Below are 27,863 nucleotides of genomic sequence, written 5' to 3'. Positions count from 1 at the left end.
GCTTTTATACGTAGACACCATTTCTCATAATTATCTTTTGTGAGACGGGAGTACTGAAAAGATAGCGGACCATTATTTGTCATGGATCTGATACCACGTTGTTGGGATAAAATAAATAATCCCGCCCAGGAATAATATCCACAACAAATAATAATAACACAAGAGAGTAACAATGACACCAAATATTTTAGCGGGATAAAATACAATATCCGAGTGTAGCAATATTACCACTATAATATTACAACTCAGTAGTGTCAAGAGACTACTACAACTTTGAAAGAAATAACACTCTTTATATAAAACACATCACTACAATATTACTACCACTCACTAGTTATCTCACAGACAACAATCTGTGGATTATTCTCTCTAAATTCTATTGTTTCTCTCTTATTTTGGTGTGTCTTAACTGAGAGGGAATCATCTTTATTTATAAGCAAATTTGCCAACCACTTAGCAACACAAATTTGACTTATTGCATTGCAAATTGCAAATTGAAATCTCCAGCCGCCCATATGCATTCAAGCAGCCTATTTTGTTCAATTTTTTCAATCTTCTTCTTTTGGTTGGTGAGGTGTGGACCTCGCAATCAAGACACGCCAAATATTGGACCCAACTTTATCATGGGGCTTTAAGGTGGAGATGAAATTATAAACTCATTATTTATGTATTCTCCAAGAACATCCCAACCCACTTGTCTAGCAAGAATTGAGGAGAAAGGTCAGAGAGCAAGCAACATCTCAATAGACCAAGCAAGTACCAATACCAGTACCAGTTCAATTATCTAAGAAGTGGACCAGACATTCTGGAAAAAAACATCCCATAAACCATAACTTTTGAACAGAAGCATCTTCGGTCCTAAGGATGCACCAGTTAAGTAACTTGGTAGGCTGATAGGAGTGATATCCATGTGAGAAAATGATGTGCTTGAGCTGGAGGGAGGCAAAAGGGTAGACCGGTGCACTAAAGCTCCCGCTATGCGCGGGATCCGGGGAAGGGCCGGACCACAAGGGTCTATTGTATGCAGCTTACCTGCATTTCTACAAGAGGTTGTTTCCACGGCTTGAACCTATGATGGCAGCAACTTTACCGGTTACACCAAGGCTCCCCTTCTGGAGGAAGGAGAGGAGGAAAATGATTTGAGGCTGGGTTTCATTCATTGGTCACAATCATGTGTTATTCATGATAATGCAGTCTTATACCTATCTGGGGACCATAAGAGCAACAGGGCTTTATAAAGGACAAAAGGCAGGCAAAATATTTAATATCTTACACGAAAAGAGTGTCAGTCACAGCCTTTCCACTAGGATGAGTACTTTGCAATAATTTGCAAAGACAAAGTGAAAGAAGATCCAAACTGTCACGACCCAAACTGAAGGGCCATGACTAGCACCCGACCACACTTGCCGAGCACCAACGTACATTTCATCTAACCTTCATTATTATCTTTTAAGGCTGACGAGATCAATATAAATGGTAGACCTAGATCATGGACAACCAACAATAAAATATGACGGCATGAACATACATAGCAGGGGATGACCAGACAATCAAGAAACTACGTATAAGGTATGAGCTACCTCGCTACTATGAAAGACTATACAACAAAAACTAGCCGACAAGGCATACCAAACTATACATGAGACGACACCTGTCTATGAGCCTCTAACAGAACATAAGTGTTGCAACATAGCCGGAACAGGGCCCCAACATACCCATAATGTCTATAACAAAAATTGCATACCAAGACCAAGGCAAGTCCGGAGAAGGGATCTCGCCAATCACCGCTGAACTGGACAGTCTACTATGGTGGGGGAGCTGCACATGCCTGTCTATCAGGACCTGCAGCACGACATGCAGCGTCCACAAATAAAAGGACGTCAGTACGAATAAAGTACTGAGTATGTAAGGCAAGGAACCATAAATGTGATCAGTAATGTAAGCAAGGATAGAGAATATACAACCTGTAACATCTTAGTACCTCTGAGGGCTACTTACATGAAATGCATGATACATATGTATAAATACATAAACCTTTAAAGCATTCGCCTCTGTGGGCATCATCATCATCATCATATCGTACCCGGCCATAATAGGCTCGGTAGAATCGTACCCGGCCACGTGGAGCTCGGTAAAACCCAACTGATCAGTGGTTGCACAATAGGTGCCGTACCCGGCCAACTATAGCGTGGCTCGGTAGAGTAAAATAGATACATATATATATAATGCATGCTCGACTCATGGAATCACATTCTAAACCTTTCGGAGTGACGTAAGGTCGGTATCCTCTATACACGTTATTAGGACTAACTCTTCACTATGAACCTTATAAGATTTAGGAAGTACGAACAACATTGATAACATAAGAATAAGAGAAGTAACATTAACATCAATCGTTCCATAAGAGGGAAAACAATGTAAGTACTGCTAGCTTCTAAGAGTAGAGTATCTTGGAAGCTCGTTCATTACATTATGTACAATCGGAGTCGTGCAAAAGAAGGAAAGGGATAGCCTCACATACCTTGTATATACTGCCCCAATCTCAAGCTATGCAATTGTCAAAACTCCTTAGTCTACAATAAGAGAAACGATACTATCGTTATCATTTAAGCGTCATAACTATTATGTATCGACCACAACCTATTTTACGATGAAACGGACAGCACCTCCCCTATATATATGACCTCACACCATTCAAAAAAGTCACCAAACAGCCCAAACAACATCAATAATAAACATATTGAGCCTCCCAAAATAGTCCACACATAGCCTAATCACTCCATACATACGACGACCACCGTAGTCGTGTCAAACAACCTGGAAATGTTACGAATAACTATCAGCCCATAACCCTACATATATATGGTGTTTCTCCACACCCTTCCTCCTCCAAAACTCCACAAGATAGTAATAAAATACGCAGCCCAACAACAACGCAAAACAGTCCACAAAACAATAACATTACTACCAAGCCTTTCGATATATATCTCACAAGTTCTAGCTTCAATGGCTTAGCCGCAACTTGGATAATCTTAAATACATATAGAGTAAGAGGTTCCTTACCTTTTTACAGAAATAACAACTCCAATTTGACCTTAAATTTCCATGAAATATCCCTCCAATGCTGCCACAACAATAAAAAAGCGAAACTAGCGATCAATTAGTGTTTTTCGGCACTAGAATCACTTTAGAAGGCTTGAAATCACCTAGGATTGATATTAAGAACATGAGGGAGTATTTACAGAACATAAACCCTTTAAAACAACCTCCCACACGAGCTGAAACGACACAAAAATGAGCAACAACAAGAAGAACAAGAGACTTACTAGCGCCACAGAATTCCCGACACTTGATTTGTGTTGTTTGCCCTTTTTTGGGTCTTGAATCTTGAGAGAACCTTGAGAGGATGTTCCTAGGGTTCTAAGGTCTGAAAATAGTGAAAATAAATGACTTAAAACGGGTTGGAGGCATCCTATATAGGTCCAAATATCTTAAACCGACTTAGTGGGCCCCATAGAGAGGTGCTTGGCGCAGTCTCGCGAAAATGCGAATATCTCTCTACTCCGAGATCGTATCGATGAACGGTTTAATGCGTTGGAAACTAGACTCATAGATCTTTAATTTTGTTGGTAGATCACCCCGTAATTCCTTGTAAATTATGAGAAAATATTAGAAACATTTGACCTAATGTTTAAGTAAAATTATGAACCTAAGTTGCGACAACTTTTGTCGACTTTTGTTTCATAACTCGTTTGACTTCAAGACTTATGATACGGATATTATATGATTAAAATACCTTAATAAATGACCTCTTTAGTGTATTAAGCACCGCTAGATTACCTGAAAATACGAGTTACAACATCCTTGATTCGTTTAACTTCTAATACTGGTTAATCACCCTTATACACTCTTGTATCACTTAAGACCAATAGGATTGACTTCTTATCATCTCAAAGATAATTCCTTCTTGGATTTATGTTAACTAATATATGGCATGAACTAACACATATGGATATGGGTTGTAACACCCTCCCCCTTAGGAACATTCGTCCTCGAATGTAAGGGTTTATGGGGAGTTTAAATCATCGTGGATTCCAATGGAAATTTCCGATCAATTTTCCCCTATAAAATGGTCACTAGCAAAACTTGCAAGTAATTAAGCCCAACATATGGCTTCACAAGGCTACACAAAGCATTATGCGTATTTACATTATCTACATATCACCATTTTGTATTAAGGAGGAGTATTCTCAAATTATTGCTTACCTCATAGAGCCGTTTCTTCTTCCAATGTATCATGTCTTCCACCAGCATCCTTGTTATCTTCATTCTGGAATAAGTAAGGGTATTTAGACTTCATCTCCTCTTCTACTTCCCATGTCATTTCTTCCATATTTTTGTTCCTCCACAATACTTTGACGGAAGCTACATCTTTTGTTCTCAGCTTGCGGACTTGCCGATCTAATATCGCCACTGGCACTTCTTCATATGATAGGTCCTCTGTAACTTGTACATCTTTGATAGGGATGACTCGAGAAGGGTCTCCAATACATTTTCTCAACATAGATACATGGAATACCGGGTGGACAAATTCCAATTCTGATGGCAATTCTAACTCATAAGCAACCTGTCCAATCCATCGAAGAATTTTATACGGCCCGATATACCTTGGACTCAGCTTACCTTTTTTCCCAAAATGCATAATACCCTTCATTGGTGAGATCCTCAGGAAAACCCAATCACCAACCTCAAACTCTAGATCACGACGTCGGACATCAGAATAAGATTTTTGCCTGCTTTGTGCCGTCCTCAATCGCTCCTGTATCACTTTCACCTTCTCAATAGCTTGGTGAATCAAATCTGGCCCATATAATTCTGTTTCACCGACTTCGAACCATCCAACTGGTGATCTACATCTCCTCCCGTATAGTGCCTCGTATGGGGCCATTTTAATACTGGAATGGTAGCTATTGTTATAGGCGAATTCTATGAGTGGAAGATGATCATCCCAATTCCCCTTAAAATCTAGAACACATGCTCGTAGCATATCTTCCAGCGTCTGAATGGTACGTTCAGCCTGTCCGTCAGTCTGCGGATGAAATGCAGTGCTGAGATTTACTTGTGTGCCTAAACCCTTCTGGAAAGACCTCCAAAAGTTAGCCGTAAATTGAGCTCCTCGGTCTGATATAATAGATATGGGCACACCATGAAGCCTAACAATCTCCTTGATATACAACTTCGCATAATCTTCAGCCGTGTAAGTTGTCTTCACTGGCAGAAAATGGGCACATTTTGTAAGTCGATCAATTATCACCCAGATGGAGTCAAACTTATGATAAGAGCGAGGTAATCCAATAATGAAGTCCATATTAATCACCTCCCACTTCCAGGTCGGAATCTCTATATTTTGAAGCAATCCACCGGGTTTCTGATGTTCTATCTTTACTTGTTGACAATTGGGACACTGGGCTACAAATTCTGCAATAGACTTCTTCATATTATCCCATCAATACTGCTCCTTGACATCATGATACATCTTTGTCGAGCCGGGATGGATGGAATATCGGGATTGATGAATCTCATTCATAATCTTCTCTCGCAACCCTGCCACATTAGGCACACACAATCGGCTCTGGTATCTCAGTGCCCCATCTTTTCCGATCCCAAAAGCCATACTTTTACACTGTTGAATGCTTTCTCTTAATCGTACTAAGATAGGATCTTCATATTGTCGTGTTTTTACCTCGGCTACCAAAGATGATTCTGATGTATTCTGTACAGTAACACCTCTGTCATCAGAGTCTAACAATCTGATTCTCATATTGGCTAGCTGATGAAGCTCTTTAATCAACCCCCATCTACCTGCCTCAATATGTACTAAGCTTCCCATTGATTTACGGCTGAGAGCGTCTGCCACAACATTGGCTTTACCGGGATGATACAATATCTCAACGTCATAGTCTTTCAATAATTCAAGCCACCTACGCTGCCTCAAATTCAACTCTTTCTACTTGAAGATGTATTGTAAACTCTTGTGATCTGTGTAGATGTCAACATGGACGCCGTATAAGTAGTGCCGCCATATCTTCAAAGCATATATTACTGCAGCCAATTCCAAATCATGGGTTGGATAATTCTTTTCATGCTTCTTCAATTGTCTTGATGCATAAGCAATCACATTCTCACGCTGCATCAATACGCACCCCAAACCTATACCTGAGGCATCACAATATACCACATAACCTTCTGTTCCTTCAGGAAGAGTGAGCACTGGTGCAGATGTCAATCGATTCTTCAACTCCTGAAAACTATGTTCACAAGTGTCAGACCACTGGAATTTGGTAGCTTTTTGTGTTAACTTAGTCAATGGTGATGATATAGAGGAAAATCCTTCTACAAACCGCCTATAATATCCTGCTAGCCCTAGGAAGCTGCGGACTTCTGATGGTGTTGTAGGTCTCGGCCAATTCTTTACTGCATCGATCTTCTGAGTGTCGACACTAATACCCTCATCAGATATCACATGGCCAAGGAATGCTACTGAGTTCAGCCAGAATTCACATTTGGAGAGCTTAGCATATAACTTACGATCCTGAAGCGTCTGTAATACTATCCGCAAGTGGCCCGCATGTTCCGCCTCCGAACGAGAATACACTAGAATGTCATCAATGAATACAATCACGAACACATCAAGATAGGGCCTGAATATAGTATTCATGAGATCCATAAAAGCTGTTGGGGCATTTGTTAGCCCGAACGACATCACCAAGAACTCAAAGTGCCCATATCTTGTCCGGAAGGCCGTCTTTGGAATATCCTTCTCCCTAACCCTCACCTGATGATACCCTGAACGTAAATCAATCTTAGAGAAATACTTGGCACCCTGGAGTTGGTCAAACAGGTCATCAATTCTTGGAAGTGGATACTTGTTCTTTATAGTAGACTTATTCAACTGTCGATAGTCGATACACATCTGTAACGACCCGTCTTTCTTCCGCACGAATAGGACTGGTGCACCCCAAGGTAAAGTGTTAGGCCTAATAAAGCACTTATCCAGCAAGTCCTTCAACTACACCTTCAACTCTCGCAACTCTGTCGGGGCCATTCTGTATGGAGGAATAGAGATCGGTTGAGTGTCAGGCAACACATCAATGCTAAACTCAATCTCCCTTTCAGGAGGAAGGCCTGGGAGTTCATCTGGGAAAACATCTGGGAATTCGTTGACCACAGGGATTGATTGTAAAGTAGGCGGTTTCGCCTCCGCATCCCTAACACGAACGAGATGATAAATGTAACCTTTTGAGATCATTTTCCTTGCCTTAAGATAGGAAATAAACCTACCTTTCGGTGTAGCAATGTTCCCTTTCCATTCAATGACGGGTTCACCCGGAAATTGGAACCTAACCATCTTCGTACGACAGTCAACATTTGCATAGCATGAGGCCAACCAGTCCATTCCCATTATCACATCAAAATCAACCATTTCTAACTCAAATAAATTTGCCGAGGTTTGACGACTACAAATCATCACAGTGCAACCTCTATATACCCTTCTAGCAATCACAGAATCTCCTATCGGAGTAGATACCGCGAGGGGTTTACTTATCAATTCAGGTTCAATGCCAAACTTATTAGCCACAAAGGGTGTAACATATGATAATGTAGATCCCGGATCAATCAACGCATATACATCATAAGAAAACACAGATATAATACCTGTAACAACATCTGGAGATGACTCGAGATCCTGTCGACCTACTAGAGCATAGGTTCGATTTTGAGCACCACTCGAACTCGGCACTGCACCTCTACCCCTACCACGACCTGTCGACTGCTGAAAACCCCGTGCTGGAGGTCGAACTGATGAGGAAGAACCAGACACAGATCCAGTCGGCTGAGCCATACCATCACCTCCTCTATTAGGACAATCCTGCATCATATGGTCAGGCTGCCTGCACGAATAGCATACATCAGAACCTCGACGACACAGTCCAAAGTGGGCCTTGCCGCACTGATCACAATGTGGTGTTAGGGGTCTCATCTGACTAGTATCCCTGTGATGTTGCGAGCCAGATGCCCGCGAACTCTGACCTAGACCAGAATAGGATCGATCATATCGAGGCCTCTGAAACTGTGGAGGAGCACTAGCTACAGGTGGCGCCGAACTCCTCGAAAACTGTGGCCTGATGCGGCCTCTGAAGTCATCAGAATACCCTGCAAATCTCGCCCTCTTATGCTAGCCTCTATCCTTCTCCCTAACTGCCCTCTGCTGGCGCTTACGATCCTCTAGGGTCTGGGCATAAGCTTGAATACGGGAAATATCCATGCCCTCCACCAAGGAGGCTGTCGTACACTCATTTATTAGATGTGGTCCCAACCCATTCACGAACATATGCACCCTATCACTCATCTCGGCCACCATATGGGGAGCATACCTTGCCAAAGAATCAAACTGCATACTGTACTCTCGCACACTCATATTACCTTGTCTAAGGTTCAAGAACTTATCAGCTCTAGCTCGTCGTATCTCAACTGGCAAGTAGTGACGAAGAAATGCCTCAGAAAATTCCTTCCACACAGTTGGAGGAGGGTTCGGACCCCTGGATCTCTCCCAACTATCATACCAGAGAACCGCTAAATCCCGTAGCCGATAAGAAGCCAACTCTACTGCCTCTGTATCACTAACATGTATAACCCGAAGTGTACGATGAACCTGGTCAATAAAAGTCTGTGGGTCCTCCTTGGGGTTTGATCCGGTAAACACTGGAGGGTCTAAATTAATAAAATCACGAACTCTTGTACTAACTGGTTTCTCAGCAGCACCTGTATTCTACCTCTGAGCCTGAGCAGCTACCAAGCTAGTCAATAACTGCAAAGCACTCCGCATATCCTGGTCTGGAGTGCCAGACGGAGGAACTGGAGGCGCTGGGTGCCTTCTAATATCCTCTGGAGGAGATGGAGTAGATGAGGTATGAGAGGGCATCTCACTTTGAGCCTCACTTTGTCCTGCTCTGACTTGGGGCACCTGACTGGTACCCTCTCCCGCTGCTGTATCAAGTCGTCTACTAATCATTTGCTTCCTAGTCGAAGGCATCACTGAAAAAAACAAGGTGAATATTAGAGACGAACACTTACAACTCAACTCTACGCACGATCTAGATTCAGGAAGAAGGTAACAACCCTAGATGTCATGTAGCCTCCTGATTATAAATGTGGCGCGCTACACATCCATAATCAAGACTCTACTAGACACGGCTCATAGACAACCCCTAGGACAGACTTGCTCTGATACCAAGTTTGTCACGACCCAAACTGAAGGGCCATGACTAGCACCCGACCACACTTGCCGAGCACCAACGTACATTTCATCTAACCTTCATTATTATCTTTTAAGGTTGACGAGATCAATATAAATGGTAGACCTAGATCATGGACAACCAGCAATAAAATATAACGGCATGAACATACATAGCAGGGGATGACCAGACAATCAAGAAACTATGTATAAGGTATGAGCTACCTCGCTACTATGAAAGACTATACAACAAAAACTAGCCGACGAGGCATACCAAACTATACATGAGACGACACCTGTCTATGAGCCTCTAACAGAACATAAGTGTTGCAACATAGCCGGAACAGGGCCCCAACATACCCATAATGTCTATAACAAAAATTGCATACCAAGACCAAGGCAAGTCCGGAGAAGGGATCTCGCCAATCACCGCTGAACTGGACAGTCTACTGTGGTGGGGGAGCTGCACATGCCTGTCTATCAGGACCTGCAGCACGACATGCAGCGTCCACAAATAAAAGGACGTCAGTACGAATAAAGTACTGAGTATGTAAGGCAAGGAACCATAAATGTGATCAGTAATGTAAGCAAGGATAGAGAATATACAACCTGTAACATCTTAGTACCTCTGAGGGCTACTTACATGAAATGCATGATACATATGTATAAATACATAAACCTTTAAAGCATTCGCCTCTGTGGGTATCATCATCATCATATCGTACCCGGCCATAATAGGCTCGGTAGAATCGTACCCGACCACGTGGAGCTCGGTAAAACCCAACTGATCAGTGGTTGCACAATAGGTGCCGTACCCGGCCAACTATAGCGTGGCTCGGTAGAGTAAAATAGATACATATATATAATGATGCATGTTCGACTCATGGAATCACATTCTAAACCTTTCGGAGTGACGTAAGGTCGGTATCCTCTATACACGTTATTAGGACTAACTCTTCACTATGAACCTTATAAGATTTAGGAAGTACGAACAACATTGATAACATAAGAATAAGAGAAGTAACATTAACATCAATCGTTCCATAAGAGGGAAAACAATGTAAGTACTGCTAGCTTCTAAGAGTAGAGTATCTTGGAAGCTCGTTCATTACATTATGTACAATCGGATTCGTGCAAAAGAAGGAAAGGGATAGCCTCACATACCTTGTATATACTGCCCCAATCTCAAGCTATGCAATTGTCAAAACTCCTTAGTCTACAATAAGAGAAACGATACTATCGTTATCATTTAAGCGTCATAACTATTATGTATCGACCACAACCTATTTTACGATGAAACGGACAGCACCTCCCCTATATATATGACCTCACACCATTCAAAACAGTCACCAAACAGCCCAAACAACATCAATAATAAACATATTGAGCCTCCCAAAATAGTCCACACATAGCCTAATCACTCCATACATACGACGACCACCGTAGTCGTGTCAAACAACCTGGAAATGTTACGAATAACTATCAGCCCATAACCCTACATATATATGGTGTTTCTCCACACCCTTCCTCCTCCAAAACTCCACAAGATAGTAGTAAAATACGCAGCCCAACAACAACGCAAAACAGTCCACAAAACAATAACATTACTACCAAGCCTTTCGATATATATCTCACAAGTTCTAGCTTCAATGGCTTAGCCGCAACTTGGATAATCTTAAATACATATAGAGTAAGAGGTTCCTTACCTTTATACAGAAAGAACAACTCCAATTTGACCTTAAATTTCCATGAAATATCCCTCCAATGCTGCCACAACAATAAAAAAGCGAAACTAGCGATCAATTAGTGTTTTTCGGCACTAGAATCACTTTAGAAGGCTTGAAATCACCTAGGATTGATATTAAGAACATGAGGGAGTATTTACAGAACATAAACCCTTTAAAACAACCTCCCACATGAGCTGAAACGACACAAAAATGAGCAACAACAAGAAGAACAAGAGACTTACTAGCGCCACGGAATTCCCGACACTTGATTTGTGTTGTTTGCCCTTTTTGGGTCTTGAATCTTGAGAGAACCTTGAGAGGATGTTCCTAGGGTTCTAAGGTCTGAAAATAGTGAAAAGAAATGACTTAAAACGGGTTGGAGGCATCCTATATAGGTCCAAATATCTTAAACCGACTTAGTGGGCCCCATAGAGAGGTGCTTGGCGCAGTCTCGCGAAAATGCGAATATCTCTCTACTCCGAGATCGTATCGATAAACGTTTTAATGCGTTGGAAACTAGACTCATAGATATTTAATTTGGTTGGTAGATCACCCCGTAATTCCTTGTAAATTATGAGAAAATATTAGAAACATTTGACCTAATGTTTAAGTAAAATTATGAACCTAAGTTGCGACAACTTTTGTCGACTTTTGTTTCATAACTCGTTTGACTTCAAGACTTATGATACGGATATTATATGATTAAAATACCTTAATAAATGACCTCTTGAGTGTATTAAGCACCGCTAGATTACCTGAAAATACGAGTTACAACATCCTTGATTCGTTTAACTTCTAATACTGGTTAATCACCCTTATACACTCTTGCATCACTTAAGACCAATAGGATTGACTTCTTATCATCTCAAAGATAATTCCTTCTTGGATTTATGTTAACTAATATATGGCATGAACTAACACATGCGGATATGGGTTGTAACACAAACAATTGGCAAAACCCCTGTTGAGGAAATTATATTCAAGAAGAAGAAAGAAAAAAAGAATACAAAAGAAAATCACCAGGCAGAACGAATATTTATAGGAGATCAATGTCATCTAAAGGCAATAAAATTACCTTAAAAACCTCAACATTAACAATCTCTAACTTCTGAATCAACCTCGCATATTTATCGAATAACCTGTGTTGTATTTATGTTCAGCTTGACAGAATTCATTACCATGATCATCAGCATATCCAAGTATGACCAGTATTTACCTCAGGAGGCTAAGTGATGATCCTGTTTGTGCTTTTATTTGTTCATTGTTCCAATGTGAAGAGCGATTTCTTGAATGACCAGGTTTAGCAATCCGGCTAGGTAATTGGCTATCTTCGTCAATAAAATCAGCATGAAGATCTTCATTTTCATCTTCAGATAAAGAAGCATTCCCCTTGACTTGATTTACGTCACTGTTTGTCAAAGAAGAACTCTTATCAAAAGAATCTTCATTGGAGTTTCCACTTTCTTGCGTTGCAGATCCATTAAGCAAACAAGAGTCCAAGTATTCCTTCGAACTACCATTTAGTTTTGGCAGAAATGGGTTTCCACCCTTAAGCCAACTTGAAAATCCATTCCTCTTCGAGTCAGTTTGTATAAGATGTACAGATTTACGTGGCAGTCGAGCATCGGGAGAGGTTTCAGATGAAACTATCAAAGCTGCTCCATCACCAACCAGCCCAGCAAAGCTTACAACTTCTGTCGTCACCGATGGCAATATCAGCCAATTCTCCTTTTCCAGCACCATCTTGAGAGCCTGTATTAGAAAAGATATTTAATATCTTATCATGCAGAGGGTGCAAAAACACAAACAGGATAACTCTAATGAAGGGTCTTTATGTAGGGTCCCTAAATAAAAATAACAAATGAAAAAGAGAAAAGAAAAGTGATTGGATAAGAGAAATGCAAAGGTAGGCGCCTACATTTCTGATGCAATTTGCAAATCCGCAAGTTGTCAAAGCATGCCATGATTGACTGAAAACAAACTTTCAAAGCATGTCATGATTTACTGAAAACAAGGAAATTTTTCCTATAAATAGCAGCCTCGTTTCTTCATTTGAATCACACCAAAAAACGAGAGAAGCATAAATCAGTGAGAGTAATCCACAGATTGTGGTCTGTGAGATAACTAGTGAGTTGTAGTAATATTGTAGTGAGGTGTTTTAAATGAAGAGTGTTATTTCTTTCTAAGTTGTAGTAGTCTCTTCACACTACTGAGTTGTAATATTATAGTGGTAATATTGCTCCACTCGGATATTGTATTTTATCCCGCTAAAATATTTGGTGTCATTGTTACTCTCTTGTGTTATTATTATTTGTTGTGGATATTATTCCTGAGCGAGATTATTTTTTATCCCAACAACGTGGTATCAGAGCCATGGCAAATAATGGTCCGCTATCTTTTCAGTACCCCCGTCTGACAAAAGATAATTATGAGAAATGGTGTCTACGTATGAAAGTCATCCTTGGCTCTCAGGATGTATGGGAAATCGTAGACAGAGGGTATGCAAAACCCGATAATGAGGAAGCTCTGCCCCAAAATGAAAAAGAGGTCTTGGCAAAGACAAGGAAGAAGGATCAACAAGCCCTCACGCTCATCCACCAATGTTTGGATGATGCCATGTTTGAGAAGGTGGCAGATGCTACCACCTCAAATGAAGCTTGGGAGATTTTACAAAATTCTCTTCAAGGAGTTGACAAGGTGAAAAAGGTAAAATTTCAAACTCTAAGGGCTGATTTTGAAGTTTTAAAAATGAAAGAATCCGAATGCATCTCGGATTATTTTTCAAAAGTGAAGGTTGTTGTAAATCAACTAAGAAGATACGGGGAGGACATAGAAGATGTTTGTGTGGTAGAAAAGATCTTTCGCACTTTAACACCTAAATTTGATTTTGTGGTGTGTGCTATTGAGGAATCTAAAGATTTAGACTCTATGATGGTGGAGCAATTGGAAGGTTCTTTACAGGTCCACGAAGAAAAGATCAAAAGGAGACAAGAAGTGTCATTGGAGCAACTTCTTAAAACTCAGGTATCCTTCAAGGATTATGGAGGTGAAACAAGCTATCGAGGAAACGAACGAGGACGAAGAGGAGGCCGAGGTCGAGGAGGTCATGGAAGAGGAAGAAGTAATGGTAACAACTTCAACAATGAAGTTAAAATCACCCAAACATTCAGAGGTCGTGGTTGTGGACAAAGAGGAGGAAGAGGACGTGGATACTACCAAGAAAATAATGGACAAAGGTATGACAAATCAAAAATTGAATGTTATAATTGTCATAAATTTGGCCATTACTCTTGGGAATGTCGTAGCAATGTTGAAGAAAAGGCTAACCTTGTTGACGACAAGAAAGAAGAAAATGAGTCAACGTTGTTGATGGCACTCAAGGAAGAAGACAGAGATGATTGCAGCTCGTGGTATTTGGACAATGGAGCAAGAAATTATATGTGTGGATGCAAAGAGAAGTTTGTGGAGATCAATAAAACAGTGAGAGGTAATGTGTCCTTTGGAGATACCTCAAAGGTTCAAATCGAAGGGATAGGTACGATTCTGATCTCCTGTAAATATGGTAGTCACAAGTTAATTCAAGATGTTTATTATGTGCCAAAATTAAAAAGTAATATTTTAAGTTTGGGCCAACTTCTTGAAAAGGAATATGACATCCACATGAAAAATATGCATTTTTGGCTTAGAGATTCAAGTGGAATTCTAATTGCTAAAGTGCATATGGCAAAGAATAGATTGTTTTCTCTGAATCTTAAAACAATTGATGCAAAGTGTTTGAAGGCTAATGTGCAAGATGAATCATGGTGTTGGCACATGCGATTTGGGCACTTAAATTTTGAAGCGCTCAAATCAATGGGAGAAAAGAACATGGTGCATGGGATACCATCAATTAACCATCCCAATCAATTGTGTGAAGCTTGTCTTCTTGGAAAGCATGCAAGGAGGAGTTTTCCAAAGGAGGCCATGTCAAGATCAACCAAGCCGCTCCAGCTTGTCCACACTGATGTGTGTGGACCAATCAATCCACCTTCTTTTGGTAAAAGAAAATACTTTCTGCTTTTCATTGATGACTTCAGTAGAAAGACTTGGGTTTATTTCTGAACCAAAAATCTGAAGCTTTTGCTGCTTTTAAAAATTTCAAAGTACTTGTGGAGAAAGAAAGTGTCTATGAAATTAAAGCTCTAAGGTCCGATAGAGGAGGCGAATTCACCTCAAACGAATTTAATGACTTATGTCAACTTCATGGAATTCGTCGCCCTCTAACGGTACCTTATTCACCTCAACAAAATGGTGTTGCAGAGAGAAAGAATCGAACGATTCTTAATATGGCTAGATGTATGTTGAAAGCTAAAAGTATGCCTAAGGAATTTTGGGCCGAAGCTGTTTCTTGTGCAGTTTATTTGAATAACAGGTCTCCAATAAGAAATGTTAGAGATCAAACTCCTCAAGAAGCATGGAGTGGAAGAAGCCAAGTGTCAAGCACTTGAGAATCTTTGGGAGCATAGCCTATGCTCATGTTCCACATCGAGGGAGAGAAAAGCTTGACGATCGAAGTGTCAAGCATGTGTTTGTTGGCTATGATACGAGTTCAAAAGGCTACAAGCTATACAACCCAAGCAGCGGTAAGGTGGTGGTAAGTCGTGATGTTGAATTTGATGAAGAACTGGCATGGAATTGGGAAGCTGAGGAAGAAACTTCATATGATTTTCTTCCATACTTTGGTGATGAAGAAGAACCGGAGACCGTGGAACCTGTGCAGGACACAACTCTACCTTCTTCTCCAATAAATGTTGCATCTCCCTCTTCTCAAGAAGGTTCAAATGAACAGCCGTAAAAGACAAGGTGCATTCAAGAGCTCTATGAGGACACATAAGAAGTTACTAATTTTGATTTTTTATGTTGTCTCTTTGCTGACAGTGAACCAATGAACTTTGATGAAGTTGTTACAAACAAAAGGTGGAGATAAGCCATGGAGAAGGAGATTGAGTCAATAGAGAAGAACAACACTTGGGAGTTAACAACTGTTCCCAAGGGTCATCGAGCAATTGGAGTGAAATGGGTATACAAGACAAAGAAGAATGATGATGGAGATGTGGAGAGATACAAGGCACGACTTGTAGCTAAAGGCTACAAGCAAAGGCAAGGCATTGACTATGAAGAAGTCTATGCACTTGTTGCCCGCATGGAGACTATTCGTTTGCTGATCTCTTTGGCGGTGAAAATGAAGTGGAAGATTCATCAACTAGATGCCAAGTCAGCCTTTTTGAATGGCTATCTTGAAGAAGAAGTCTATGTTGAACAACCATTAGGCTTCATGGTCAAAAACCATGAAGATAAAGTGTTGCGGTTGAAGAAAGCTTTATATGGATTAAAGCAAGCCCCACGAGCATGGAATAGTTGCATCGACAAGTATTTTCAAGACAATGGGTTTACTCGTTGTCTCCATGAATATGCTCTTTACCTTAAAGTTTATACTAATGGAGATATCTTAATTGTTTATCTTTATGTTGATGATCTTATTTTCACGGGTAATAACCCAAGTTTGTTTGAAGCTTTCAAGAAAGATATGTCACGTGAGTTCGAGATGACAGACGTAGGGTCCATGTCATATTACCTGGGCCTAGAAGTGAAGCAGATGGAGGATGGAATTTTTATCTCTCAAGAAAGCTATACAAAGGAGATATTGAAGAAGTTCAACATGCTCGATTGCAACCCCGTGAACACACCGATGGAAAGTGGGACAAAATTGTCCAAGTTTGATGAAGGGGAAAAAGTGGATCCCACATTCTTCAAAAGTCTTGTGGGAAGTTTGAGGTACTTGACTTGTATCAGACCAGATATACTTTTTGCAGTTGGAGTAGTAAGTCGCTTCATGGAGGCTCCTACCTCTACTCACTTGAAGGTCACTAGAAGAATTCTTCGTTACCTAAAAGGTACGATTGATTTTGGGTTATTTTATTCTTTTTCTAATGATTTCAACCTTGTGGGATTTTGTGATAGTGATTATGCGGGAGATATTGATGATAGAAAAAGTACAACTGGTTTTGTATTTTTCTTGGGTGATTCTGTTATTTCTTGGAGTTCAAAGAAACAGTCCATTGTTACTCTCTCGACTTGTGAAGCCGAATATATAGCAGCAACATCATGTACCTGTCATGCTATTTGGCTAAGGAGATTATTAAAGGAGCTCAATTTGCCACAAATGGAAGCTACAGAGATTTGTATTGATAACAAATCTGCACAGGCACTCGCCAAGAATCCGGTATATCATGATCGAAGCAAGCATATAGATACAAGGTATCATTTCATCAGAGAGTGCATTGCCAAGAAGGAAGTCAGGCTCAAATATGTGAAGTCTCATGATCAAGTTGCAGATATCTTCACAAAACCTCTTAAGTTTGAAGATTTTCAAAGATTGAGATCAAGACTTGGAATGAAGTAGAAAAATCAAAATTAAGGGAGAGATTTGTAGGGGCCCTAAATAAAAATAACAAATGAAAAAGAGAGAAAAAAACGTGATTGGATAAGAGAAAGGCAAAGGTAGGCGCCTACATTTCTGATGCAATTTGCAAATCCAATTTGCATTTGCAAGTTGTCAAAGCATGTCATGATTGACTGAAAACAAACTTTCAAAGCATGCCATGATTGACTGAAAACAAGGAAACTTTTCCTATAAATAGCAGCCTCGTTTCTTCGTTTGAATCACACCAAAAAACGAGAGAAGCATAAATCAGTGAGAGTAATCCACAGATTGTGGTCTGTGAGATAACTAGTGAGTGATAGTAATATTGTAGTGAGGTGTTTTAAATAAAGAGTGTTATTTCTTTCTAAGTTGTAGTAGTCTCTTGACACTACTGAGTTGTAATATTATAGTGGTAATATTGCTCCACTCGGATATTGTATTTTATCCCGCTAAAATATTTGGTGTCATTGTTACTCTCTTGTGTTATTATTATTTGCTGTGGATATTATTCCTGAGCGAGATTATTTTTTATCCCAACACTTTAATGATCAAATTACTAAATCTGACTTAAATGACTTCGTATAAAACATGCGTACATGAGTTAGGTTGCATAACCAATCAACATTTCTCCAAACACTACACGAGCACCCCAGATGATGAACATTTTCACGAATTTGAGCTTGAGTATAGAGATTATCAAGCACAACTCTCCACTAATGTCATTATAAGACTCAACAAATCAAATATGAATGATGCGAGTTAAGATTGAGCTTTGACTAATGACTCTGTAGAAATGTGACTAACTCACAGGCAAGTAAAAGCTTGAACAATTTCTTTTTTATACAAATAACAAAAAATTGCATGTAAATTGAGGGTCTAACAAATTTCTTAGACATACCGCAATAGTCCATATCTTTTATGTCATGAATTTCCCACAGGTCATTCTTCCGAGTAAGAGAAGTACCGATCAAATTTATAGGGTAATTCTTCTATACACATGCTACTTTATTAAATCTCAACCAAAAGCATTGCCTCTTCTCGTAAAACTGAAATCAATCACAAACATGAAAATATTTTACCCTTTATTACAACTCTCATCCCCCACACCTGGGGCTATCAAGCAAGCAGTTCTGCATAATACTGGTACAAAGGCATGCACAAGTAAGTCTAAATGGTTCCAGTAGATTCAAGAAAACGGCACCAAGAACATCTCTTACCCATTACTTCATAATGCTCCATGACATGGCGTGACAAGCGTTCAGAAATTCTGTCCAGCTGTGCTAATCTAAGAGCAGCCTACAGTTTAATACAAAGCAGAATTAATTTTTTTAGTAATGAAGCATTTATTTATAAAGTTGATACATGTCTCATAAAAGCATACTGGTAAAAAGTTCTGGGGCTCTTTTATCCATGACAAAGCCAATTATAAAATGTGGTCCCTATGTTTGTTTCTACTATGAGTTGCTTTTCCGATGGAACGAGAATTGGTAACAAAATAGGAAAGAAGCTGAAAAAAGAAATGGATTCAATTCCATATAATAAAGGCAAAAATCAAGGAAAACAAGCTCCTTCACGTCATTGCAGATTGCCAAGTCGTACAACAAATAATATCAATTATTTTTTACAACAAATAAATGTTAAGAAAACTAGTACAAGATCAAAGATAGAGTGGAATATTCAACTAGTATACTCTACCACATGCACCAATAGCAAAATATTAGTAGCATACTTCCAAGCTTACCCTCTTTGCATGCAGACAAATAACAAATTGCATAAGAAACAATCTTCAACATGCTTGGGGCCCCCAAACATAGAGAAGAAATACAAACGAGAATAGAACTCATTTCTAGTCCGCCTTCTCTAGTTTTCACAAAATATCATTTTTCACTCCGATTTTTTGTTGAGATGGGACTATACTTTTAAGTAAAATGTTAAAATACTTCACTAGTCAAAATACTCAAATAATACGAGTATAAAGCTTGCGTAAACCAATGCGCTGGACTGCACATTTATGTTGACTATCCAACTTACATCAAGTATATATACAGTAAAGAGAGTAGCGTCAAGAGCAGTGTTTAGAAAAGCGATCGCTTCGTCGCTTAAAGCGCGAAGCGACGCGACAGTGTATCGCTTCAGGCTGCTCGAAGCGATGCGATCTTGAAAAGCGCGCGCTTCACTAGCTAAAGCGACGAAGCGACGAAGCGAGAAAATCGACGAAGCGATCGCTTCTTTTACAAAAGCGCACTGGGCCCTTTTTTTAAAAAAAAAACTTGGGGTCTGTTTTTTAATTAAACAAAAAAGACCCCTAAATAGTCACAACAGACCACTGCTTCTCCCGTCAAAACAGAGACATCAACAAAGGGCTAGGGTTGACCCCTTCTCTCTCAAGCTCGAGCTCGACCACTGCTTCTCCAGTCCAGGTAATTTCTTTCTCCTTTCTTCTTCATTTCTTCTTCTCCTTTCTTCTTCTCTTTTCTCCTTCTCCTTTCTTATTTTTCTTCTGCTTCTGCTGCTTCTTCTTCTTCTACTTCTACTGCTTCTTCTTCTTATTTTTCTTTTGCTTCTGCTTCTTCTGCAGTTCTGCTGCTTCTTCTTCTTCTACTTCTACTGCTTCTTCTTCTTCTTATTTTCCTTCTGCGTCTGCTTCTGTTGCTTCTTTTTCTGCGTCTGTTTCTGCTTCTTCTGCTGCTTCTGCTTCTTCTTCTGCTTCTGTTTCTGCTTCTACGTTATTATATTTCAGCATATAAAATTAATTATATATAAGTATTATTTTTAGTTTATGTGATTTTTAAAATGTTTTTTTCAGTTTATATAATTAATTATTATATATATTATTATTATATGTATTTTCAGTTTATTGATTATGTTTTTTTTCTTATATCTTAAATAATAGGGATATTAAAATGTCTCAAAGTTCGAAAGAGAAAGACCCGGCTTGGCAATATGGCGAGAGAACTAATGAGAAGAATATGTGGATGGTTTGTGGTACCTAGTACCTACTTTTAAGTATTTAAATTGAAGTTTTTGATTATTTATAATTTTACATTATGTTTTTTAAGAATTGCGCTTCACTTTAATAAAGCGTGCGCTTCGCTTTGCGCTTCGCTGCCCTTGTCGCTTTTTTGCGCTTCGCGCTCTCAAAAACACTGGTCAAGAGAGTGGACAGTTTAGAGCCATGTCCCTTTGACCGTTATTCTTCTTTCTTTAATAAGAAAAAACAACTCAAATTGATATGAAAGGAATAAAAGATGAGTACATGTCGTCAATGATCAATCTACGTCGAATAACAAAGTTTCCTAAATCTTGTGGAAGATTGTAAGAGAAACATTATGCAAGTGGTAAATTGTTTTACACACAAAGAATGGAGGAAGACTGCTGTACCCAAGCATCTTGCTGTGAAAGAGACCACTCGAGAAGAAATCTGAGCTTACACTCCTTATCTTAAAAAAAGGGAGAGTTCTGGGCTTACACTCTGTCTAAAATCCAAATGCGCCATAGAATAGTCAATAAAACACCTTGCAAGAGAAGTTTACCATTCATTGTGCCACCATTTTGTCCGTTAAACATTAACTGACTGAATATGGAATCCCCACAAAATTGCCAAATAACCCAAATGATCTCTGCCACAATCCACTTGCAAAAGGAAATGTCTAAACAACTCAATGGGACATTTTAACATCCAAATGACGATGATTTTTCTTTTTTTTTTTACCAAGAAAATCGTTTTCCAGCTTCAAATTTCGGGGGATAATGGCCCCCTCTACCGTTCTCCACTTAAATACTAGACTTGGTCCCCATCCAGGATTCAAACTCATGACGTGCGACTACCACCCATCCCACGATGTATCCCCTTCGCCGTTGAACCAGAACTTTGAGGGGCATGAGGACGGTTATGCCTATATTTTGTGGATCTGTCACTTGAATGTATCATTACCCAAGGCATAATTGGCTGGATCACTGGATCTAAAACTAGTGCGTATTGCCATGAGCCTATTGAACCCAACATAGATCAAGCACCGCCTTCTTTTTATCACCCAACAATTAAAGGTGACTGTTTCTTTGCCAACAAAGTAATCTGATGCAGATATTGGGTACATATTTGCAGCGGAAGTAATAACTTTCAGATTCTTCATAAACCATAAAGCGGATAACAATTCTTCTATCTTAAAAAAAATACTCTCTTGCTAATTGATATACAGTTAAACATAACAAACAACAATTAAACTTGTACAATGACAAGCATATGGCAAATCAAATAAAGAATTCTCCCTCAGCACCCATAAGAAAGAATTGCAAGTACCTGTTCTTCCAAGTAAGCTAGTTCACCATCTTCAGAAGGAATATGCTCCAGAATATGTCCGACAGGATCAAATTCCTACATGTAGATATCCCAGGAATCATCACGAGAATTGGAGTGATATGGATTGCAAATGCTCAAGTACAGAGACAACTAAGGGGAAGAAAAGAAGATAAAAGTTGAAGCAACTAAGGGAATAAAAAAATAGATCTCCAACAGATTGGCAATGGAGGAAGATAACGAGTAAATAACATGGCCAGGAATCAAGATGTATGCTGTACTCAAAGATCCTTTCCATGTAGAAAGACAATAACCCATGCATATGCTGCAGCTTTCACACGAATGAAAGCTAGGTTCATTAACAGAATAATCTTGATGAAAGAACTAATAAAAGACATGAGTTGTTTGCTGACAGAAGTAATAGCCTAACAGGCAGGCCAATCCTTTCAGTCTACACCCACACCAAACTGTAATTAGTAGAAAGTCCACCACGATTGGCATTTCTTGTCTACAATTCATAAACACTTGTTTCTCAACAAATGTTAAGTGTGGAGGTAATACTTTCAAAAGAGCGAAGTCTGGATTGAGCTGATGGAAGAATTTTGACTAAGAACGCAAAGAAAAATCAAAAACTTGCATCATGAGAAGAAAATTAGAGGTAATTATCCAATAGCAATCAAACTACAAGCAACAACAACATGACAACTTATAGAGACTGACAGTGTTAACCCTGTTCAAAGTTCATGGAAAGAGCTTTGTTACATAAATCCTGGGGAAGAAGTCTGGGAATTACAGATCATATGCCTGGTAACTACTCCGATAATACTCGTGCAAAGATTGATGCAGATCTTGCTAATATATAAGAAATGAGGTATACAACGACTTTCATAGGCTCATTAGCAAAGGCCAAATATTATCACATCAATGAAATCTGTATTAGGATCATCATCCGTACTATACCAATGATCCACTAGAGAACGTACAGGACAGAAAGACACGCAACTATAATATTTATTAAAATGCAGAAGGTGAAACCTCTTAATAGAATTCTTCCTCCAGCTCCTCGACAACTTGACCAGGCTGTTTGCTCCCATATATAGAGCTCAATTCCTCTGAGCTTGATGACAGAGCATGTCTCTGATGGGGTGGTAGTCCAGCTAGAACACGTGCAGTGCAGCAGCGGCTGCAGCTCGTTCAGGAACCTGCAGGAAAACTTGTAAAAATAGAACTGAAGGCCGTTTTTTGCTTAGTCGTCAAAAAAAGAATAGAAATGAAGACAGTTAAGGAAAATGTCGACAACCTTCACGCAATTTATAATACTCCCTCAGAAACAGAGACTGAATGATCGCATTTTTATTTCCGTTCATGTTTACTAGAGGTGCACATAGGGAGCACGCATGCGACACATTAATTGTTCTTTAAGTGCTTACACCCCAAAAACTGACAGAAATAAGAAAACTTCAGTCATAAGATACAGCATACATAAGAGAAGTGGATGCCTTCAAGAAAAATACATAACCATGCCCTCCAATTTCTCCGAACATCACTCTAAAGTATACCAACCTTTTTAATGTAACTTTTGCCTATTCCAGTGAAGGTGGAGAAGAGAATAAACAGTCTTAGAAATAATTTCTTATAGGATGGCAATCCTGAAATTAGAAAATTGCATTTGCTTAGGTAGCAAAAAATCAAAATATGAAAAAAGGAGGTTGACTTGGGGTGAGGATACTAGAATATAACAGAGGCTTGCTATGTAAATGGTTGTGGAGGCTTAACGATGGGAAAGCTGCTTTATGGAAACTGTTATTACTTATTATCACTAAGTATTTGAAAGAGGGTTTTTGGGATGCTAAACCGGTGGATTCCCTTGTGGAGTTGCTGTCTGGAAGCAGATTGTTAATCTGTGGGGAGAATTCAAGAATTCTGTTAAACTAGACTGTTCCCTTTTCATACTTTTAGCATTAAGCTTCATCTGCAACTTCCTGATCTCCATTGAGATAGGAAGAACAGCTAACACAAGGACAGAAGGTAGTCACATATATATTAATATATCTAGTCAGCTATAGCAGATCCTTCGCTCACATTTTAATATTTCATACTAGATGATGCACTTTGCTGCTTTTATAATCAATTCTTTTTAGCTTGTATATTTCGATGCTACAAATATTACTGGTATTTTGGAAACTAGAAACAAACTTATTATATGATGAATAGGTGGTTAAAAAAGCTTTGTTCAAACTCACTACCTCTGGTTGGCTGAGAATACGATTATGTGAGCTTCTTTACCAATCACACATAGCAGCATGCAAAATTCTCCTTTGACGCCTTGTAAGACATTATATGTCAATCTTGTGATTTTTCACCAGTAATCTGCACAGGAACAGGACCCATCTTGAAAGCTGTGGAACCGATTGACATCTCTTACAACTATCATTCTCATTGTGACCTTTGAGATAAGCTTCAAAGCAGAATGGCAATCATCACATATTCTGAGATTCTTAATAACATGAATTGGCGCTTGGGATGGTGTTTTCATGAGAGCATATGCTACAGCCAGCTTTTCGCTGTGGTAACTAAGATAACCTTCTTGCTGTTCTTGCTCGACATCATGCAAGACAGAAGCTGTGTCTGGAACATAACCCAACGGTTTTATATCAGCCAACAATTTTCTCACCTTCTCATGAATTTGAGCCGTCTCTGGGTGTTGAGTGTCATCAGAAACAAACACATGAGTTTCATTTCTTATTTCAGTCCAGCTCAACCCAGGTTCTTTCTTTATGTTCCTTTCTCTTAATAGCTTCCGTATCTTTGCTACTCCATCCCACCTTTTCACCTTGGCATGCATATTGGACAACAGGATATAGGTTCCCACATCGTTGGGATTCAATTGCAACAAATGCTCTGCTACTCTCTTTCCTAAATCATAATTGCGGTGGACGTTACAAGCATTAAGCAACGTACGCCAGGCAACGACATCCCATGTGATTGGCGTCGACCTCATGAAATTCTCAGCCTCATCAAGTTTTCCAGCTTTACCTAGGAGCCCAACAACACAGGTATAGTGCTCTAACCCAGGTTCAAGGCCGATGTCCCTCATTAGATGCTGCAAGTAGTAAAATCCTTCTTCTATTCTACCCAAATGTCCACAAGCCAAAAGAACCCCCACAAAGGTTACATAGTTTGGTTTCTCTTCGGCAGCTAACATGTGCTGAAACACAAACAATGCTTCCTCACCAAGCCCATGATGAGAGAAACCTGATATTGTCATATTCCAAGTAACAGTATCTCGAGATATCATGTTTGAAAACAAGGCCCTAGCTGCTTCGATATGGCCACTCCTAAAATACATATTGATCAAAGCATTCCCAACTACAACAAAAGCTCCATGTCCTGTCTTCTCAACACGTGCATGTAACGTTTTCCCGCAACCAAGTGCTGATAGACCCGCACAGGAATTCAACAACACTGCGAATGTGTATTCATTTGGCACAACATCCTGAAATTCCATTCGTAAGAACAGTTTCAGGGCTTCCTCAAAGCATTCATTTTGGAAATTTGCAGCCAAGATTGCCGTCCAAGACACCACATTATGGTTAGGATACGAATCAAAAATATATCTTGCACCTGAAATTTCACCACACTTTCCATACATGTCCATGATTGCACTGCTTAGAAACACATCAAGCTGAAGACCAGACTTCAGCATTCTGCAGTGAACTTGTTTACCCAACTTCAAATCCTTGAGGCGAGCACAAAGACCAAATATGTTCACGTAACTGACACTATCCCCCGCCGAGCCGTCAGCCAACATCCTTGAGAAAACATCCAATGCTTCACTTGTATACCCATGATCCAAGAACCCCTTCAGTACAGAATTATAAGTAATCATGTCTAATCCAGGAACAGACTTCAAGGTTTCCAGAACCCCTTCCATATCTGAAGACATTGTATACAAGGATAAAAGAGCATTCTTCACATACTGGTGAAACACCAATCCTGATTTTAACACTAACGCATGACACTGCTGCCCTTCGTGTAGCAAACGACCGCTGGAACAAGACGAAAGTACGGTAGACAAGACATACTCATTTGGGAATATTTTATCCACTGAAATCATGTCTTTGAACAAATTGGTTACTTCCCAAGCATAACCATTGTGCAAATACCCCGCCATTAAAATGCTCCAAGAAACTACATTTCGTTGACTCAATCTGTCAAACACCCGCCGAGCAACAGCAAGTTGTCCACACCTCGAGTAGAGATTAATGAGACAATTATTCTGAATTATGTGGTCTTCTGAGGCATGACTAGAAACAACAAGAAGTGCATGAACAACTTTTCCCAACTTGAAGTTCCCATCATCAGCTAACTTTTTCAACAACTTTACAGCATACTCCACGGAAAAGAGACGTTGGGAGGTCACTTGGGATAGAGAAAACGCACTCACATGCAGAAGAGCGTGTGTGGACATTGCTTGTCAGAAACATAGTCAAGTCTCACTATAGTCTTGTTTGTAGAGTAATACAGCTCCAGACACTTGAAGTGTATGTTGACGGAACAAAAAGAATGCTAAATCTGAAAATATAAGACAAGACATGCTTTAGAATATATACTGTCAAAAATTATATAGAAAAACATGTGCAAGAACCATGTATCAAGTTACTTCAGCATGCATTTGAAACCAAGAAGCTTCTTCTCTTATTTACATCAGTTACAATATTGCTATACTAGTATCTTCTTCCCAGCCCCCCCCCCCCCCAAAAAAAAAAAAACACTGGACACATGTCAGTCATAGCTTTCCATTTAATTAGTGAACTTAGCAACTTATAAACCCTAGACGAAAATTGCACTGCAAAAAGACGATGCTAGATTCTTGTATCGGTCCATCAAATGACAAAAGCAAATACTAGTTTCAACCAAAGTTCAGTCACGCAATCATAATGAACGCTGCCCACGCTAGTAATTCCAATCACTTCTTTATTTGTTCAACTGTTCAACACCTTAACTAAAAATTTAAGCTAATTCAGAACGATTCAAGATTTGAACTTTTTAAGTTTGTAACTACTCTAAACAGAATAAGCTCAGTTTTTTCTATAACTCATAAATCCTCGAGGGCCATTGGTGCACGTTTAAACTCGGTAGTATATAATTCCCCCCTCCCCCTCCCCAAACCCCAAAAAAAAAGATTAAGCTCAAGTTTAGAGTCTAAAGTTAGCACCTTTGACAAACAAGATTTTAGCAAATTTTAGAACAGTACGACAGGAATTAATATGAAGAGGAGAAAAAGAGAACCTCTGTAGAAAAGCAGATACATGGAGCAGACGGTGCAGAGAGGGCGAGCAACTGATGGACCGAGGAATTAAGAGATTTGATTTTCAAAAAAGAGTAATAAAAATGTTTTTTTAGAAAAAAGAAACTTTTTAAAAAAAATAGAAAAAAAACAACAAAACACACAAAAAAAGGGTTTGGTTGGAGAAATGGTTGAAATTGTTTTGGTAAATTCTTTTCAGGTTTTCTAGCTTTGTTTATTTTGGTTGTCTTAAAAGAGTTTTTTTTTTTCAAACTTTATCAAAATAATTTCTTTTGTAGCTTTATGGAGAAGTTAAGAAAAAATAATATTTGAAAAACAAGTTATTTTTTCTGTTTCAGATAAAACATTGCTATTTAACAAAAATAGAAAAATAATTTTTCAAAAAAGAAATTAACGCACATCAAAACAATATAAAACATTGGGTTTCGTCATAAAATAATACTTTTTAAATACACAGATGAATTATTTTGGTTAGACCTAAGTTTTTTTTCAATTAGATCTTACCTTTTCTTCCATAAGGTGATAGATTAATGCTTGTAAATTGTGTTGTATGTGGCAGTGACCAAAATTATGCTTGCACTCTTGTAACTATATTTTTATTTTACCGAGAATTAAAATTCTCATTAATTGTGTTTGTTCTAAATGCATTATAGACAAAATTTATTTTGAAATTCAAGTAGAAGGGAATATTTTTATGACTATCATTTAGAATAGACATATCAAGCTTAATGATGCATATTTAGGAACGCTATAATCTTATAAAGTAGTTT

At 39.1% G+C, this 27,863-nt stretch overlaps 1 protein-coding gene and 1 pseudogene across 1 annotated transcript; both read right to left on the bottom strand.

Moving 5' to 3' along the window:
• Positions 1-784: 784 nt before the first annotated feature.
• Positions 785-23,775, bottom strand: LOC107792802 (uncharacterized; annotated as a pseudogene).
• Positions 21,584-26,356, bottom strand: LOC107819294 (pentatricopeptide repeat-containing protein At5g39680). The gene is given in 4 exon segments (XM_016645390.2): positions 21,584-21,860; positions 22,818-22,984; positions 24,029-26,244; positions 26,246-26,356. Coding segments are annotated over 2 exon segments (2,127 nt in total). The 5' UTR covers positions 26,270-26,356; the 3' UTR covers positions 21,584-21,860; positions 22,818-22,984; positions 24,029-24,141.
• Between the last annotated feature and the right edge of the window lie 1,507 nt (positions 26,357-27,863).

This window comes from Nicotiana tabacum, chromosome 18, assembly GCF_000715075.1.
Source record: "Nicotiana tabacum cultivar K326 chromosome 18, ASM71507v2, whole genome shotgun sequence".
NCBI lineage: Eukaryota > Viridiplantae > Streptophyta > Magnoliopsida > Solanales > Solanaceae > Nicotiana > Nicotiana tabacum.
The sequence above is the reverse complement of the archived record's forward strand: the minus strand, read 5'-3'. Positions and strand labels throughout refer to the sequence as shown.